General features: G+C 45.4%; 2 protein-coding genes across 2 annotated transcripts; one reads left to right on the plus strand and one right to left on the minus strand.

The window, feature by feature from the left end:
- Positions 1-292: 292 nt before the first annotated feature.
- Positions 293-7,662, minus strand: LOC119387377 (tRNA (adenine(37)-N6)-methyltransferase). Its single transcript, XM_037654749.2, has 5 exons — positions 7,434-7,662; positions 7,220-7,335; positions 6,613-6,802; positions 4,464-4,639; positions 293-807 (listed from the first exon to the last, which is right to left on the minus strand). The coding sequence occupies exons 1-5, from the start codon at positions 7,511-7,513 to the stop codon at positions 332-334; spliced, it is 1,038 nt and encodes a 345-aa protein (XP_037510677.1). The 5' UTR covers positions 7,514-7,662; the 3' UTR covers positions 293-331.
- Positions 7,663-7,897: 235 nt separating this feature from the next.
- Positions 7,898-15,979, plus strand: LOC119387381 (Golgi phosphoprotein 3 homolog sauron). The gene is made up of 3 exons (XM_037654752.2): positions 7,898-8,227; positions 12,217-12,463; positions 14,707-15,979. Exons 1-3 carry the CDS (start codon positions 8,051-8,053, stop codon positions 15,129-15,131), a joined length of 849 nt encoding a protein of 282 aa, XP_037510680.1. The 5' UTR covers positions 7,898-8,050; the 3' UTR covers positions 15,132-15,979.
- Positions 15,980-16,246: the final 267 nt, after the last annotated feature.

A 16,246-nucleotide genomic window follows, 5' to 3' on the forward strand; every position in this document is an offset into this window, starting at 1 on the left:
ACGTGTGGCTACTTAAGAATGGCTTTTCTGTAGCATATGGCATAATGCGGTAGTATGCCAATTCTGCCACATTTTTGCTGAAGGGAGTAAGTTTATGTACCAGGCCTCGTGAGGGTGCAGAGCCTTGCGAGAACCACTGAGAAAATTGGCACTGTTGACAAGTTGGCTTTCATGTAAAGGAAGTTCTACTGCAGTTTCTAGGGCAGTAGTATAGCACCCTTAAAAGTTTGTTGCAATGCACACCTGCCTCTTTGCATTAACATGATGAGGTGTGTGCTAATAACTACTAACCTTTAAATTTAGCAGCTTTTTAATAACTTGTCTTGGGTAGCTAACAGGTGCCAGCAAGCTCCCCTCCTTCCTCTTCTGCACGAGGTCTTACTTTCAGCACCTCTGCTCGTCCTTCATCAAACCATGCAGTAACATGGATGCTGTCCAATACACAGTAGTACAGCCTGTCCGCACAGTTGTCCTTGCGATGGATGGAACGTGGATCAGCCTTCAGAAGGCATTCCAGCGCTCTGGCTGCAGCGTGCGAATCCTCAAAATGCTGCAAACACCAACAGCAGTGCGATTCTGAAGCGGGGTGGCTGTTGCACCCGTGAAAATGGGAAAGCTGCTCTCTGGCCTTCGGGGTAAAGTCAACTGCCAGTTTGGTGGCCTCCTCGATCCAGTGGGCCCATCGAATGTCTGGCGTCTCGTCCGAGGTCTCCTGCTGGGGGCTATCGTACTGAGGCAAGTAGGGCTTAATGTCGAGGATCGGTGTCCCGTCCACGAGGTCCACTCCAGAAAGGTGCAGTGCAGAACCTGTGTGGTTGAAAGACAATACCAGCTTCATGCAGGCTAACGTCCACCACAAACAAACTTTGCATAGTGTTGAGGCTATTCACAGTATTAAACTGCAGACTCCGCGTTATTCTGACAACTCTTGGTCACTGAGAGTCTTCAAGGATAATTTTTGGGCAAACTTGAGTGCTGCAGAATTTCAGCTATCAAGTCTTGCAGCATGCTACAAGATGAGGTCAACTTTAGTGGCTGCTATGCATTATCCTTTGTTTGAGCCGTTTAAATTGCAGCAAGTGCTTCTGTTTTGGCAGATTTGCACAATTCATGCAATTGATGCTTAATCTAGTAGCCACGCCTACTTGACATAAACAAAACTCGTTCATTTTATTTTGGCCATAAGGCTGTTATTGTATCAGCATAAGTTTGGTAGAAAGTCTATGGTTTAATAGTGCCATAAGAGTGCAAATGTTGCCAAACCTTCCTTAGCAATATCAGCAGCTTACAGTTCTGCCTCTAATGTGCCAATCTAATATGAATGCAGTGAAAAATGGCACTGCTAATGTTTGTCTTGTGATGAGCTCGAAACTAGCTTTCTACTGTGGTCGTGGCTAAGTCTAGATCAGTGTTTGACCTATAAAGCCATCTTGAATAAATGATATGACAAATCTCGTTTCCAGAAGACTCATTTGATGCCTTACAAAAACTTGCATACCATAATCAGCATAGCCTAATGGGGGCATGTCACATCTCTTAACAGCACAAATTGCTGTGTATTTTTTTTCTGAAGCTTGGAATCTTTATTTTTAACCTGCTGCTGTAGCACTCTTAAACACCGACAAGAAAACAACACAGAGCACGTAATAGGACTGAACTGTAGCTTCATTGTATTTTGCCAAACCTCGAAGAGGCTGCATTCGAGAAAGCATGCATAGTTCCAGGAACACTACTGCCCATGGACATCAGTGCACCCAGTCCTGGTCTGAAAATTCGACAACTGCTGCAAGTGCCGATGGTGGAAGGACACAGCAGTTCGTCCAATGTTATTTGAGAGAAGTAACAAATACATAATTCCAAAATAGTTTGTTCTTAATGATGTTTCGAGTGGAGAGAGGCTGCACTTCCATTCCTGGGCTTGAGCAGGGGTACAAAGGCAGGTTTTCAAGGAGAAGGGAAACGAATAGGCAACGCAGTGGCTACCACAAGGCCCTCGTTGCAAGTCCACAGCATATACTTATCACATAAAAAAAAAAAAAGATGGGAGTTGTTTTTGACTCGTGGTACTTGTTTGAAGTAATGACCAAGGGCCATAGAAAATTGATATTTTGGCAATGTGGCTGTTTGTCGTTTTGCCAGGTATAGAAACCACGATTTCCTTTAAAGCACTCATGCAAGTCGGACTGACAAGAAAAACAAAAAAACTAGGTGATAGTCTTGCTGAACAAGCAACGGCAAAATGGGCTATTTGAGTAAAAGTATTGTGGGAAATGAACTTAAACGGGACAAAGCAAACTGCACGAGACAGACTGCAGGAAAAAAGCAGCGCATTGCCATGGCTTCAAATAAGATTCTTGTAAAAGCCCAAGTGAACTGAAAGGAGAGCTTTGTCCAACTTGAAAACGAACTGTTATGGTGAAGGATGATATTCTCGCTGCCTGCTGCTCCATAAGCATACAGCCATTATCCGAACGCAGGATGACAACACTGCACAACACAACTGAAGCCGAACATATTGGCCCAACATGCAATTGTCATGTATGAGCATGCAGTAAGTCAATTTCTGTTCTGCCGGCAGAGTTACGGCAAGTGATCAATTGTGCATCAATAAAAAATATACTGTAACTGAAACATCCCCAACAAGTACGTACAGGGTCATCCACATCTAAGGTGCAACCTTGTTAGTATTGAAGACCTCGCAGAAACTTTATTGACACCATGATATTTCAGATGTCCTTGCATGTCGATGTCTACGAGGCAGATTTGGAACTCCGGACTTGAAGGGAGCACACCCTTGCCCGCCATATCAGTTGGGCCTCCACAGAAGTTGAAAAAGGAGGAGAGGCTGAGGAAATGGCATCTTTGCCTACCATGGTATCTTTGCAACACTTTGGTTGCACCAAATCATGTACATAAATACAATTTGGCCTCTACATTACGCTTCAACCTAGCGAAAAGAAGCACTTTCATGTTGCTATCTCGTAAGTATATGCTTAGGAATCCTCTCCAACTTTTTTTTTTTTTGCAATTTCGCTTCGAAGTATTCAAGAAATATTCGAAAAATATTCTATTCGCACTCGCACTTCAATATTCGAATTCGCTTCGCACCCAAAATTTTGCTATTCGCACAGCTCTACAAATCACATGTTCACCTGAGATGTGGTGAACCCTGTACATTCAGAGGCCACGTGCTAGGCCAATCGTGTGATGGAAAATGTGAAGGGGATAGCTGCACAGAAAGATTGCTTGCAAAGGTCGGCTGCCATGATGTAATGTACACTCCTAGCTACTCTTTTTCCATGGTCTGCTTGCCATTATCTAAGGTGCCTCTTTGTGTGCTGACTGCCCAATATATTGTTTTGCAAATAGTGCACAGATTGCTATGCCACTTTCCCCCTTCCTACATAGTTTTTGCACATTGTTTTTGATACAAACGCATAGCAAAGCGTGGGCATGTCGTAGCTCGTACTGGGTGCAATAGTACAAATACAGGTACGACAGTGTGGCGCGACATGTACAGTGGTTTTCCACTTGAAGCAAAGCCATTTACGCACTATATGCATGCCAACACAACACTTTAGAACACACACAATCACCTGGCATCAAAATTGTACTGCAAATATTATGCATAACTGGAATGTGCAGGGATAGCAAATTTACACACATTACTCTGTGCTTTAGGGCTCAGTCTTCCCTCGCTGGCTTAAACATTCTGCTGGCTACCTTTTTATCCAAGACTGCCATCTGTATGTATATATTATGCATACTTTTCTTGGAAGTCTTGGAAATGTAATCACACTGAAACACTGTTACAGGCCTACATAACTGGGTCGATAATCATTAGCATATTCTTGAAGCCAAGGAGCTGGCAGCTTCTTAGTGTAGCGGAGAAGCAATTTATCAAGCCCCCCCCCCCCCCCTTTTTTTTTAGCAAAAATGGTTTGCACAAATGCTGCCAACCGCTCGCATTATATGCAATTTTTTTTTAGGAAATGCGGTAGGTAAATTTGTAAATACAAATGTATCGTGAGGACCAGCACAATGATATTTACTCGCTATACTATGATTATGCTTGACGTGCTACCATGATGGCCACATTTCAAAGGGAATGAAACTCAGCATGCTCATGCACTTAGATGCACGTTGAAAACCCCTTGCAGCTCAGAGAGAGAGCATTATAAAAGGCTGGTTACAGAGACAAAAAACTGGTTCGCTACAGCACAGCGGGGCATGATCCGAGCCAGTCGCAATCTCTCCAATTGCAGCACAGGATCATGTGCAGTAGATAAGACAAGACAGATGACTAAAGTCTTTCTGAATCCTGTCACATCCTCCATTAAAACCAGATTTTGCTTTTGCATTGTCACTACAGCTTCTTGTGATATCCAACAATGGTAAACATGCTGAAGTGAACAACACCATATACATAAATCATAATGAGTTGTAAAAGTCTCTGGCTGCACCTTGGACTGAATGCAACCGTGCTAACGTCAGCCCCACGGGACAGGGTCGATGTGGGGAACGGCTGGCAAGGACACCCCAGGTCTGGCCACCTAGGCGGGGTGGCTGAACTTTGCTTTTGTATGCAAACTCCCCCGAGCCTTCCTTCCTGGTATTGCGGTCAAACACTGACAGCAGCCTACGCAAAGAACACAAAAGAGAGAGAGAAAGCTATTACGCAGTACAGGCACACTATGCACAATTATGACTATGCGACTCTGTGCCTTGCTCCCCTATGGGCTGCAGAAATAAGCATCATTTGCCCCTCCCAATCAATGCTAATATAATAGTAATATAATAGTAATATAATTGTTGGGGTTTTACGTCCCAAGACCACAAAATGATTATGAGAGACGCCGTAGTGGAGGGCTCCGGAAATTTGAACCATCTCTTGTTCTTTAATGTGCACCTAAATCTAAGTACACGAGCCTCAAGCATTTTCGCCCCCATCGAAAGTGCGGCCACCGTGGCCAGGATTAGATCCCGCGACCTTTGGGTCAGCAGTCAAACACCATAACCACTAGACCAGTGGTTCTCAGCCATGGATGTTTCAGGGACCCCTAGTGGAATGGTGGCAGTGATGAGGGACCCCTTGCAGTGAGATAAGGGGAGGGGGGGGGTCACAAGTTAACAACATGCAGCATGAAATAGGTGCCTTTTGTTTCTCTCTGGCAAAGAATGTTCCAACTGACACCAATTCGATCTCAACAGCCTGTTAATAAGCTGTGCGGCCTGCAAACACATTCAACCTGTTTCTAGCTGTCTGTGTTTGCTCTTCAAACATGCAAGCCTGGGAAAAGCATGCTCGCGTACATATATCGTAGAAAATTGAAACAAAAGCTTTACAGCCATCTCATAGAGATGGGGAAACATGTCAGCTCCGCCACAAGGCAATGGGGTTATGCTGTGAATCGTACCAAAAATCCAAAGAGGCTGCTGTCACTGTACGTAGTGTGCGGTGCCTCCAAAAAAAAAAAGCTTTTTTTTTTTTTTTTTTTTTTTTTGAGGATGGGTTTCGCGGACTCCCAAAAATGGCTTCGCAGACCCCCGTTTGAGAACCACTGCACCAGACCACCGTGCTGGGTCAATCAATAATATACTAGAACTATAAAAGAAGCTAACCGTAATCGGTCTTGTGTGCAGTTGATATGTAGGTCTTTGTATTAGAAATTCGTGCTTCATTCTAAACCCGTTTTGCTAGCTTAAACCACTGAAATATTTGCTGTGCATTCCACCACACTTTTTGACAATAAAGATAATATTTTCGGTTATATTAACGTGAAGATTTTCTTGCATTGTACCAGGCACTGTGCAGTAAGTGATTACATAGTTAGATAGGTGCATATCTTTTCTTGCCTTTAGTCCTTTCAATAGAAAGTCTGTCCAATGTCAGGATTGAACGAGGGCTTCCCTGGCACACAAGCTTGCTTGACGATATGCCTCGCTGTCAAGGCAAGCCTGGACATAATCGTCACTACTCGTATGTATACAACTCTCAATGGCTGGTGGATTCCTCCAGCTATATATGTACAAGCTACGACTGAGCCAATCTTGCAATGTTTGGAAGATGACAAATAAAACGAAGGGGGTACACCTTCCAGAATCCACTGACATGCAGATGCAGCCTTCTCTTGTGCCAACCAGCATTGCAAGACTACTGGTGCAAGGATAGTGCTGAATAGCTAAAAAAGTGCCTAAAAAATGTTAAAATACTCTGCTGTGTACTAGTTGGCTCATGCTGAACGAGTTGTGCAATGGAACAATGTCTCATTTCCTCCTATTTCACTTCGAGCAGTTAGTTACGGATGCTACATAAAAAGTGTGAGCAGGTGCGTGCGAGTTTTGGTTAAGCCATAGACATGGGAATTGAATGCACAAATAATCCAGCCTCAACGCGCTCGTGTGCATCACCTCACAAGTTCCCTGGGTATGCGAAAACATGCCAGTTTCACTTATTCTTCGAATTTGACAGTGCTTTGAAATGCAGACTGTGGAATACTCTGTCAATGCTGCAAGTAGGGTGGTCTAAGCCGAGGCTTTTCACAAGTTTAAACAAAGAGTTTAAAAAAGCAAGCCTATTATGTAAAGCACTATGACACCAACTGCACTCACCATACATGGGAAAACTTGTCGAGCCCCTCCAGGCTATGTTCAGGGCATGTGAAAACTCGTTTGTCTAATGTCAGAACTGCCTGGCTTTCGGGACAAATGCAGCCTTGACGAGGTGTTCCATTCTTGAAGGGGAATGCCGTCTGAACGTATCCTATAGGCTGGAACGTGAAACTGTTGCTCTTTGGCGATTCTGGAAAAGGATTGACCAGCTGTGACGGTATTGTAAGGTGTTGGAGTTGTCTGCCATTAAGGCGAAGTCACAGCATGACATATGAGACGACCGTCAGAAGACGTTTGAATTCAACATGTGCTGGCCTTAGAACACACAAAAATCACGTCACAAAGATGACAATAGTAACGAAAATTGTTGCAGTCACGGCTTCTATGAGCTCACCTACAATCCGCCCATACAAATTAATTACTGCAAGTGCAACAAGCTTCATATATCTCCACTGCCCCTGTTCTCAACATCATAAACATCGCGCATACATTTTGGCAAGCCTTTGTTGCATCGCGCTCAAGTTATCTCATATTTATCTGTCGTCGCAGGGAACAGTACCACGCGAATCCGCAAATAAGTGCCAGAAAAATAAGCACGAATGCGTACCGCAGTCTCGAGGATGGTTAGGTATCGTTTCGACGTTTCCACTTCGAACTTCTAACGCCTGCAAAATTTCTTTGCACTGTCGGTTAAACTGCGCGCTCATCGCCCGCAGTTTGGTCCTGTAATAAAGCGGCACGACAAATAGATTCAGCAACAATATCCATTATCATGTATAGTATCAATCAATGATCAAAACGGTATACAAAATATCACTTACCGCAAATTGGCTATTTCGTTTCTACATATCGTTAACTGCTGCTGTAGCTCTTCCACGGATGACAACGCTGCCAGCGGCATGATTACTGTGCGGAGAGGGGCGTCACTCCGTGCGACTGCTACCTTGAGCGTTGACCAAACGTCCGAAAGATCAAACTTCAAGCGTGAACTGTAGTGTGAACCACGAGAAACAGCTTGGCGTGCCGGGTTTGCCACATGCGGCGATGACGAGCTTCGCGACTTTCGGTTTCGGCGACGCCATTCATCAGCGCGGCAAATAAATGTTATGCTGACTGTCCTGTTATAATCCACAGTTTGTTGTTCATAGATGCGTAAAATGAGAGAAAAACGTTCATTCAATTTGCTCGTAAATGTCGGAACTTCAAATGCCTCATTTTCTTTTTCTTTGTTGATACGAGACCTTTTACTAGGCGGTGGCAAGCAGTGATTCTTGACGTCATTGTCCGCCATTGCTGCTGCTCAGTATTTTTTCTTGGATACGTGATTGGGAGTGTGTGCTATGTGTTTGTGCAGAACGCGTTGGCAAGTGAAACCCCGCTTATAAGGGAAGGACCGTGTATGTCCACTTTCTGAGCGGTTTCGCACCGACCAGGGACAATGCTACGTAAAGAGGGACTCGTTCAAAGGAAGAACGCTTGTTCGAACCCGGACGGTCGGAGCAAAGACGTGGACGAACCTGTGAACCGACCAGAGAGCGAGGACGATGTCGATTCAAAGGAAACTCGCCTAACGCTGATGGAAGAAGTGCTTCTTTTGGGGCTTAAAGAGAAAGAGGCAAGTAATTACACGCTGCTACTGCACTCTGCCTTTGGACAGTCGAATGTAAAACGATTACAGTGGCGGGGCCTCCTTCCGGTGGCTCGTTTTGCCTAAAGCTTTCACAACGGAACCTCGCGCAGCGCTCTCTGCAGCCGCCCTCATGTCAGGGTCGCCGGGATGGTTACGTAGAGATTGCGGACGCTTTGGCCCCTTTTGTGCCCGAGCTTAGTCGTTTCGGTGCCGCTCGAAATGTGGTTTAACGTGTGTCAGCTCCGTTGCCTCGCAAACAGCTTGTTGCAGCTTTCGTTTAATCCGGAAAGGCTTCATCCCGCATAGCCTGCGGGTTCTGTTGCACGAATTCACGTGACCTAACCTTTTGATCCGCATTTTCACGCAAGCGGGAACCGAGTAGCGAACGCGAGTGACGTCCGTCGGGCTTTCTCGTGAACGAAAAATGGTGCTTCTGAGGGCCTGTCGTCGTCCACCTGTTTTCTTCTGCCAGCTGCTTGGACTTTTCTCCATGCCCCGCAGCTGCGACTTTTTTTTTTTTTTTTTTTTTCAAGCTCGTGTCACGCGTGTTGCCGCCGTGTCGTTTCTTCCACGCTGCGATTGGCAGACTTCGTTGAAGTCTGGCGGTGTGTGGAGACGAGTAAGCGGCGCAGGCATTCGTGACAGCCGCAATCTCGCTCGTGCGGCGTACCTGTAGCGGCGTTTCGTATTACGTGGGGAATGCCGCGCTGCCCACGTCCTTATACCCAGCCTTACCAGAACCGGCACTTGACGATCGACTGCGATGCCGTTATGCTTAGTGCTTTCGTCGTTGCCGCTCGCGAATTCAGCATAAACATAGCGCTCTTGCAGCCGAGCGCGTACAAAACGTATACTTACGTATGAATAGCGTGGGTAGCAGCGAGTTTTCTCTCTGGATGGATGTTTTCCAAGAATACTAACGTCGTAGCACGTCATATTTATTCGAGAATACGGTTTCAGAGTCTGATTTCATATCGTGTAAGTGGAACTTGCTTACTAAGCGGTATAAGCCATTAATCGCTAAATCAACTTTGCTTTAATGAAGTTGAACAGTGTCACGAAGGCAATGACAGCCCTTCTGTAAATTTTGCTGTACTTGTAAAGTGTAAGGAATCTATTAGTTGGTCTTGAAAAGCTGAATAGGCTAGTGCAGGGTCGACGTGTGGGATCTGTTGACTAGCCTCCGTCGTGAATTCTGGTGAAAACTGCTCAGGGGACCCTCCATTGCTGGCGTTATCGCCAGGATTGCCTGGTCATGAGTGCTGGCTGATAAAAGCGGAATAGAATCAACTGAAAGGCTTTACAGCACACAGGCAATTCTTACTCAAGGTTGTCAACCAACATGTTTTTCTCTTACACTATTCCACAAACTTTGGAGTTTGTGTAACCTTGTGCCACAACTTACTGGCATTTTTGTTGAACCTTGCATTGTTTTACGACACTATTTGCATGATATTGTTTACCATAATTGCTTATTTGCACTGCAAAAGGGTTGCTACATTGCTCACAAAGAGTAGCTTTGGTATTCCTTGTGTGCTTTTTGCAATCTACATTGCCAGTGACTTTAAAGCAGTTGTAGGTTGCCTTTAAGCCTTCAGTTTAGGTGTATGTATACATTCTTTCTGATGACTTTTCTTTCTGCTTTCATTTTTCAGCCAGGCTTGCTTGTTTTGCTTCGCACACCGCCACAGGGCCTTTTAACACAACGTGCTGTCCGTGTTCAGTATTCATAGCTAATGTACATTGCAGTACACACTTTTTCTTGAAAATAACATTATGTTAAAGTAAGAAAATAATTCAGAGGTTGTTAAAATGCCAGTGACTACACATATGCAGAATTAGCGTTGGTGGCAATGTCCTTCTGCATCTAAGCTGACCCACTAATGAGTTCACTGCATTAATTTTAAGTCTGCTAGTAAACATAAACTTAGTAAGATGCTCAAAAAATATTTGAGTCAGATATGTAGTTCTGACTTCTGGAATGCCTACCATGAGATGATTCTTATAAACTACTTTTAAGCTGGAAAGAAGGCAGGCATGAGAGACCCATGGCCATAACTACTTTAGATGTGCCCAATCAGCTTCCATGCCATAGCGAATACGAGCAGCATCTGCCTGGGAACAACTAAGCGCATTATGATATTCGAGGATTGTATTCTAAGGAATCTCTCAACCCAGCAGTGTCTGAGTGCTGACGTCCTGTGAAAACAGCTTGAATATGCTGTCAGTGTTTGACATTTCAAAATTTTCCTGCCACTGTAGTCTGTGTGCAAAATAAGTAAAGGCAAAGTTTGCCCTGCATAGTTAACCTTTTAGGCCGAAAAATGTTGAAGTAGGTATTACAAAAAAAAAAAAAAGATACTCCCCGAGCATAGACTGGCATTGTGTTGTCCTTTAAGTGAAGTTGGCATGTCTGTGTGTTGCCATTTGTGAAATACTGGATTCTCGAAAATGTGGAATGCTGTAACAGTGCTAACAGCAATGCCCTGTGATGCTTTGTCAAACACCGGTACTTTAAAAATATTGTGTTTTATGTGCGTCCTTGTTTAAAGGAACAAGAAAAAACGGCTGCATGTTAACAGATACCATGCCAGCAACTAAATAGAACACACTTGGCAAATACAGCAGCAGGTCTGTGCCCCCTCTGGATAGTAAGTAAGTAAGTAGGTGTTCCTGATCACTTTTGGTACAGGGCAGGTGCTCGCAGCACCACAGGACAAAAAAAGTTGTGCGCTCCACACACACACACACAGAGGGGCAGGCGCTTGCAGCGCCACAGGACAAAGTTTGCGCTCCACACGCGCACACCCAGTTTCAGTTTCACTGTTGAAATTTAGAAATCTATACCACAAGATGGCACCACCAATACAGCTGCTTGCATTGCTGTCTAGTAATGTGGTAGTTTGTAAAAACTGAAATCGACCTGGAAATGCTTGAACTTGCTTACTTATCTCTGAAGCACAGCACCTTTTTTATTCTTTTAGTTTATTCTTTTAGTTCCATAAATTTAAATGGCAGTGAAAGAGCTTGCATTGCCAACATTCCACATCCTTTTTATTGAATAAATTTCTGGTCTGTAAAGGAAAACTCTGGAAAGAGGGTGTCGAAGGGGACCAAGCTGAACATAGTGGTCAACTTTGATCATGTTGGATTTTGTTGGATTGGAAGAATTGTCAAGACATTGCAGCTGCTAGTGTCATTCTAATGAAATACCAATCAGATGCTGTAAGCAGATCTTTCGCATGAAAAGAAACAATGCATGTGAAAATGGGGGTACTATATATAATGTCAAATAAAAAAAAAACTGAGCCCTGTATGAGCTAACTGGCTTTCACATAGTTTACCTACTATGGTCTTTTGCTATGGCATCTGTCGTAAGCTTGCATGTTGCTTTTAAATCAACCAGTCGTAATTATAATGTCAGTTTTGGTGCATTGCTTACATGTTCCACACAGTACCTGTATATAAAAAAGAAGGAAAGAAAAACGATGGGTTTCCTCATCTAAAGGAACAGTGGCGTACTGCCCGTTCCTTGAAGGGCACAACAATTCCACACAGTGTCCTCTTGACAGCAGCTGTTTCATCTTCCTGTGACAGAGGGTGCAAAGGTTTCCTTCACACTGTTCTGAAATTGCTGCAAACAGGGGCGTAGCCAGAAATTTTTTTCGGGGGGGGGGGTTCAAGCATACTTTATGTATGTTTGTGCGTGCGTTTGTATGTGTGCGTGTATATATACGCAAGCAAAACTGAAAAATTTCGGGGGGTGGTTTGAACCCCCCAACCCCCCCCCTGGCTACGCCCGTGGCTGCAAACATATACTCTTGATTTATCTTGCATTAAACAGGCATGTACTTGTGTTAAATCTGTTTAATTGTTGACACCTACTCAGATACATATTGACAAGTTTTAATAAACCAGTTCTACTGTATGTCGTGGTGAGCTTCTGACCTTACAGAGGTCGTTGGCACATGCAGGGCTACACATCCTTTTGGAATGACTGCATTTCGTCGGGGCTGCGAGGTTGCATCCTGGTAGAGCTGGCATTGCGAGGCCGCATCGAGCTGGAGCGATGCGGGGTGCGGCGCCGGTCGCTGCTGCTGCGCAAAGTGCTGCTACGCTCGGACACACCTACAGGCGACGTCCTTCTGGATGAGGCACTGCGCCACCTCAAAGAGACTCGACCCCCTGAGACCCTGCAGGCCTGGATAGATTACCTCAGTGGTACGAGGGTGCTTCCTACATTTTGTAAAATGTCTTGCACACTGAAAAGAAACGAGTCTCCTCTGTTTGCTGATGGCAAGTTGTTGGGGCATGCATTTCGCATTGGCTTGTCATGTTTCGTTTAAAAAAAAAAATAAGTACACCTTCTACCGAATAGCAGCAGAATTCTGTAATTGGGACCAACTCCTTTACTTGAAAAGCAAGCTTTGAAACAAGTAAGCGTTTGGCCTGGTCCAGGAACTGCATGCAGTGCAGTCACATTGCTGTCTGAACATATAGTCAAATGGCCCACTTTCTTTTATATTTTGTCGAGCCCTTTGTAGGATACAAGTTCAGAGATTTTCAGTCTAGTTCTGTTCTTAGCCCACACTACTTGCAAATCACTTGTTTATCTGACTATTTCGGATTCATTTCAAACACATGCCGCTGCTTAAAGCAGACAAGTGTATTTTGCCACGCCATCTCCATCCATGTGTTGATTAATGTGAAAGGGGGCAAGAAGCCATGTTTTCAGATCTATGTATGCACCGACTGTAGCAGGTAAGACAAGGTGAGATGCAGAACAGAAGCACTGCAGAAGTCAATCAAAGGTTGCTGTTTGACGGTCTGCATCTATTTAGACAATGTATGCAGTGATGTTGTTCTAAATGCTGTCACCGTGGCCAGATAAAGGGGTTCAGTATGAGTGTATATATGTATGTGTGTGTATATATATACGTATAGTTTGCACATGTAGAAACACACACACACATATATAAAGGGGGCTGAGCCCCCACTCCCTTCCCACTCGTTTGAAATAATATCCTGGCTACATTCCTGATTGTCACTGCTAATGTGACCATTGTACACCAGTCTGTAAAGAAATACTTACAAGAAGTATTAAGTTACAACAGTGCGGCACATATGCCGGCTGTCTTACGAAAGATTGTGTTTTGTTGTAAACAGTATCGTAGTGTTTCTCAGCAGTGCATTTTTCACTGCAGTGGAGGTTCACAAACTTGTTTCAGTCATTTGATATAATCATTATTGTGGAATTAAAGGAGTACTGACACGAATTTAAAAAATTTTCGGATTGTTGCTTTAAATAAAAATACTGGTGTCGAGAAACGTAAAATGAGTATTGTGGTGCCTGGGAATGCATTGTATATATTTTAATTACCGCTACCTTAAAAAGACACTTTCGGTTTCGATATCGAGGGGGCGGCTTCTCAGTGACGTTTCATAGCAAAGTGACGTCACGGGGATACAGAAACTCGCGACATACTAGCGGCAAATCCGTCATCTGCTTGTGGTGCACATAAACAATTATGAGTGAATTGTCGTCCAGTGACCCTGACAGTGATTTCTGCGATTTAGGCTGCACGCAGGACGCAGAACTCGCAAACTCGGGGAAACTGCCTTGACTCATCGGGATAATGTTCATTGCAGTGGGGCTGGCTTGCAGATGCTCACCGATGAAAACGTCAGTCAAATTAAAATATTTTGCACATGTTCTCCGACTCCGGTGTGTGGATAGCGTTGGCATTGCATACCAAGGAAACGAAAAATGTCCCTTTTGCAATGTATCAAAATTGTGTCAGTACTCCTTTAAAGGGGTCATGAACCACTTTTCCAAGTAGTGATCTAATGACCTTAGTATCGGAGTTTACTGCCTCCCGAATCGATTGCCGCAAAAATTTCTCGAATCCGTCAAGAATCAGCAGAGTTACGGGGGTTTGGCGCACGCTCTCAGAGCTTTCTCTCTCTTCTCGTGCCGACGAGCGCACTGGAAGCTAGACAGGGAGGGATGGCACGGGGGTAAGAAGTTACGTCAGCGCGCGTCATGAAACGTGATCGCTCTCCCGCTGTGATTCGCACGCGCGAGTGCGGCTACTGTGTAAAGTTAGCAGACTGAGGAGTGCGGCGCGGGCAAGTGGCGGCACCCCGTGGCAAGAAGCGCATCTCATCCGGCTATTGGCCAATAAGCATGCTATGTCTCCGCGACGTCAACGTGCAGATGCCCCGCCCACCGACGGGAGTGAGAACCGGCCTCTGTTTGAAAAGAGGGCGCCTGAGGAAACGGCAACTTCGCGCTCCGCTTGTGGCCTTTACGCGGCACGCACGACTGTAATATTTTGCAGAGCAGTTCATAGCCGTGTCAGCTTTCTGCAGGTTGTGTTTTTTCAACAAGCCCAAGGGGTGCTTCATGACCCCTTTAAGGCAATCGGCGTGCAAGCGACATTTTTTGGTTTGCTTTTATACAGGGGAGACGTGGAATCCTCTAAAGCTGCGTTACCAGCTACGCAACGTCCGCGAGCGCTTGGCCAAGAACCTGGTGGAAAAGGGAGTCCTGACCACCGAGAAGCAAAACTTTCTGCTTTTCGACATGACCACACACCCACTGGTGGACCAGACGTCCAAGGGCAAGCTAGTGCGCCGTGTGCAGGAGGCAGTGCTGAGCCGTTGGGTCAACGACCCCCAGCGCATGGACCGGCGGCTGTTGGCACTGTTGGTGCTAGCGCACGCCTCGGACGTGCTGGAGAATGCGTTTGCTCCACTCTCAGACGACGACTACGAGCTGGCCATGCGCCGGGTGCGCGAGCTGCTTGAGCTCGACATGGAGGCCGAGGCCGCCAAGCCCAACGCCAACGAGGTCATGTGGGGTGTCTTTGCCGCTTTTGTCAAGTGATGCAGCCACGACCCGACCACCCCGCACCTTGGAGGAGGATAGAGGGGAAAGATAACGGGCTGGTGGAGTGCCCTTCGTGGGCACACTTCCAGCTCTACCGAGTGCCTCTGGTCATATGCCTCTCTTTGGAGCAGGCCCAGCCCTTGGGGGAGTGAGTAGTGGCAGGAGCTGCGAGCTTTCGGTTCTCATACACGTTGGTGCTGCTGTTGCTGGAAAATCTTAACAAGCAGAGCGAAAATCTGCAACACGTTTGCAAAACTACGGACACTGAATGTGGTGTCTTGCCATTGTTACTATTAGTGGCAGTTAGATTTAGGTGCCGTTTCTGCGTTAACTCGCGGTCACTATTTCATTAAAAAAAGGGAGACGAGAGCAGCGTCTGTGTACGGTATTCTTTGCCACTGCTCTTGTTTCTACTCACAGCGCCATAGTGTACTGCAAAACTGAATGCTCGAAACTAGGTTGGGTAGCCCCTGGTGGAGCGATGTCTGCCCACCCCAAGTTCCTGCCCCCGAAGCTTTTTCCCCAAGCACTGGACCAGACTTTTTTTCTTTTCCCCAAGGGAGCGCGGGAGGCAACCTTTGTGCTAATCCAGAGCTCCAGCTGCCTGAAACTGCAAAAGACCCCTGGTGTGCTTTGTGCTGCACGTTGCAGAAGGTCTGTCCTTGTACATAGCTGGGCCTTTCTTTTTCTTTCACTCCTGTGGGCGCGGCTCTTGCCGTCAGCTTGGCGGCTTCTGCAGTAGCTCAATGCCAGCTGGGAACAATCTTTTTTTCTTCTGCTGTATTCTTTTGGTAAAAGGTGGCTCTCCTGTCGTTCTGATTGTAAATAAACATGCTGCTCTCAACTGAATGTCCAGTTTGTTTCATAGGCTGACAAAAGGAGGCTTCTGGACAGCACGATAAAAATGGGGTTTTAATACTGTGGTTTTACATCCCAAAATGAGGCACACCATAGATTACTTTGACAGCCTTGTGTTCTTTAATGTGGCCTAAATGTGTTGCCCTTAAAAGATGACGTGAATTCGGTTCTCGGCCACAGTGTTATTCCCAATCAAAATTTGGTACTTTGGAATTCCTCCCACTAGTTGATTGTATTTCATAGCATTGTGTTAT

The sequence above is a fragment of the Rhipicephalus sanguineus genome, chromosome 3, assembly GCF_013339695.2.
Source record: "Rhipicephalus sanguineus isolate Rsan-2018 chromosome 3, BIME_Rsan_1.4, whole genome shotgun sequence".
Lineage (NCBI taxonomy): Eukaryota > Metazoa > Arthropoda > Arachnida > Ixodida > Ixodidae > Rhipicephalus > Rhipicephalus sanguineus.

What these genes read in the sequence shown, in the direction of transcription:
- LOC119387381 (XM_037654752.2), top strand. Translation starts at nt 8,051, where the DNA reads ATGCTACGTAAAGAGGGACTCGTTCAAAGGAAGAACGCTTGTTCGAAC. An exon ending in TGGGGCTTAAAGAGAAAGAG is followed by an intron (nt 8,228 to 12,216) that starts GCAAGTAATTAC and finishes TGGCACATGCAG; the next exon opens with GGCTACACATCCTTTTGGAA. An exon ending in CTGGATAGATTACCTCAGTG is followed by an intron (nt 12,464 to 14,706) that starts GTACGAGGGTGC and finishes GCTTTTATACAG; the next exon opens with GGGAGACGTGGAATCCTCTA.
- LOC119387377 (XM_037654749.2), bottom strand. Translation starts at nt 7,513, where the DNA reads ATGCCGCTGGCAGCGTTGTCATCCGTGGAAGAGCTACAGCAGCAGTTA. An exon ending in GACAAGTTTTCCCATGTATG is followed by an intron (nt 4,640 to 6,612) that starts GTGAGTGCAGTT and finishes TTCTTTGCGTAG; the next exon opens with GCTGCTGTCAGTGTTTGACC. An exon ending in ACGGTTGCATTCAGTCCAAG is followed by an intron (nt 808 to 4,463) that starts GTGCAGCCAGAG and finishes TCAACCACACAG; the next exon opens with GTTCTGCACTGCACCTTTCT.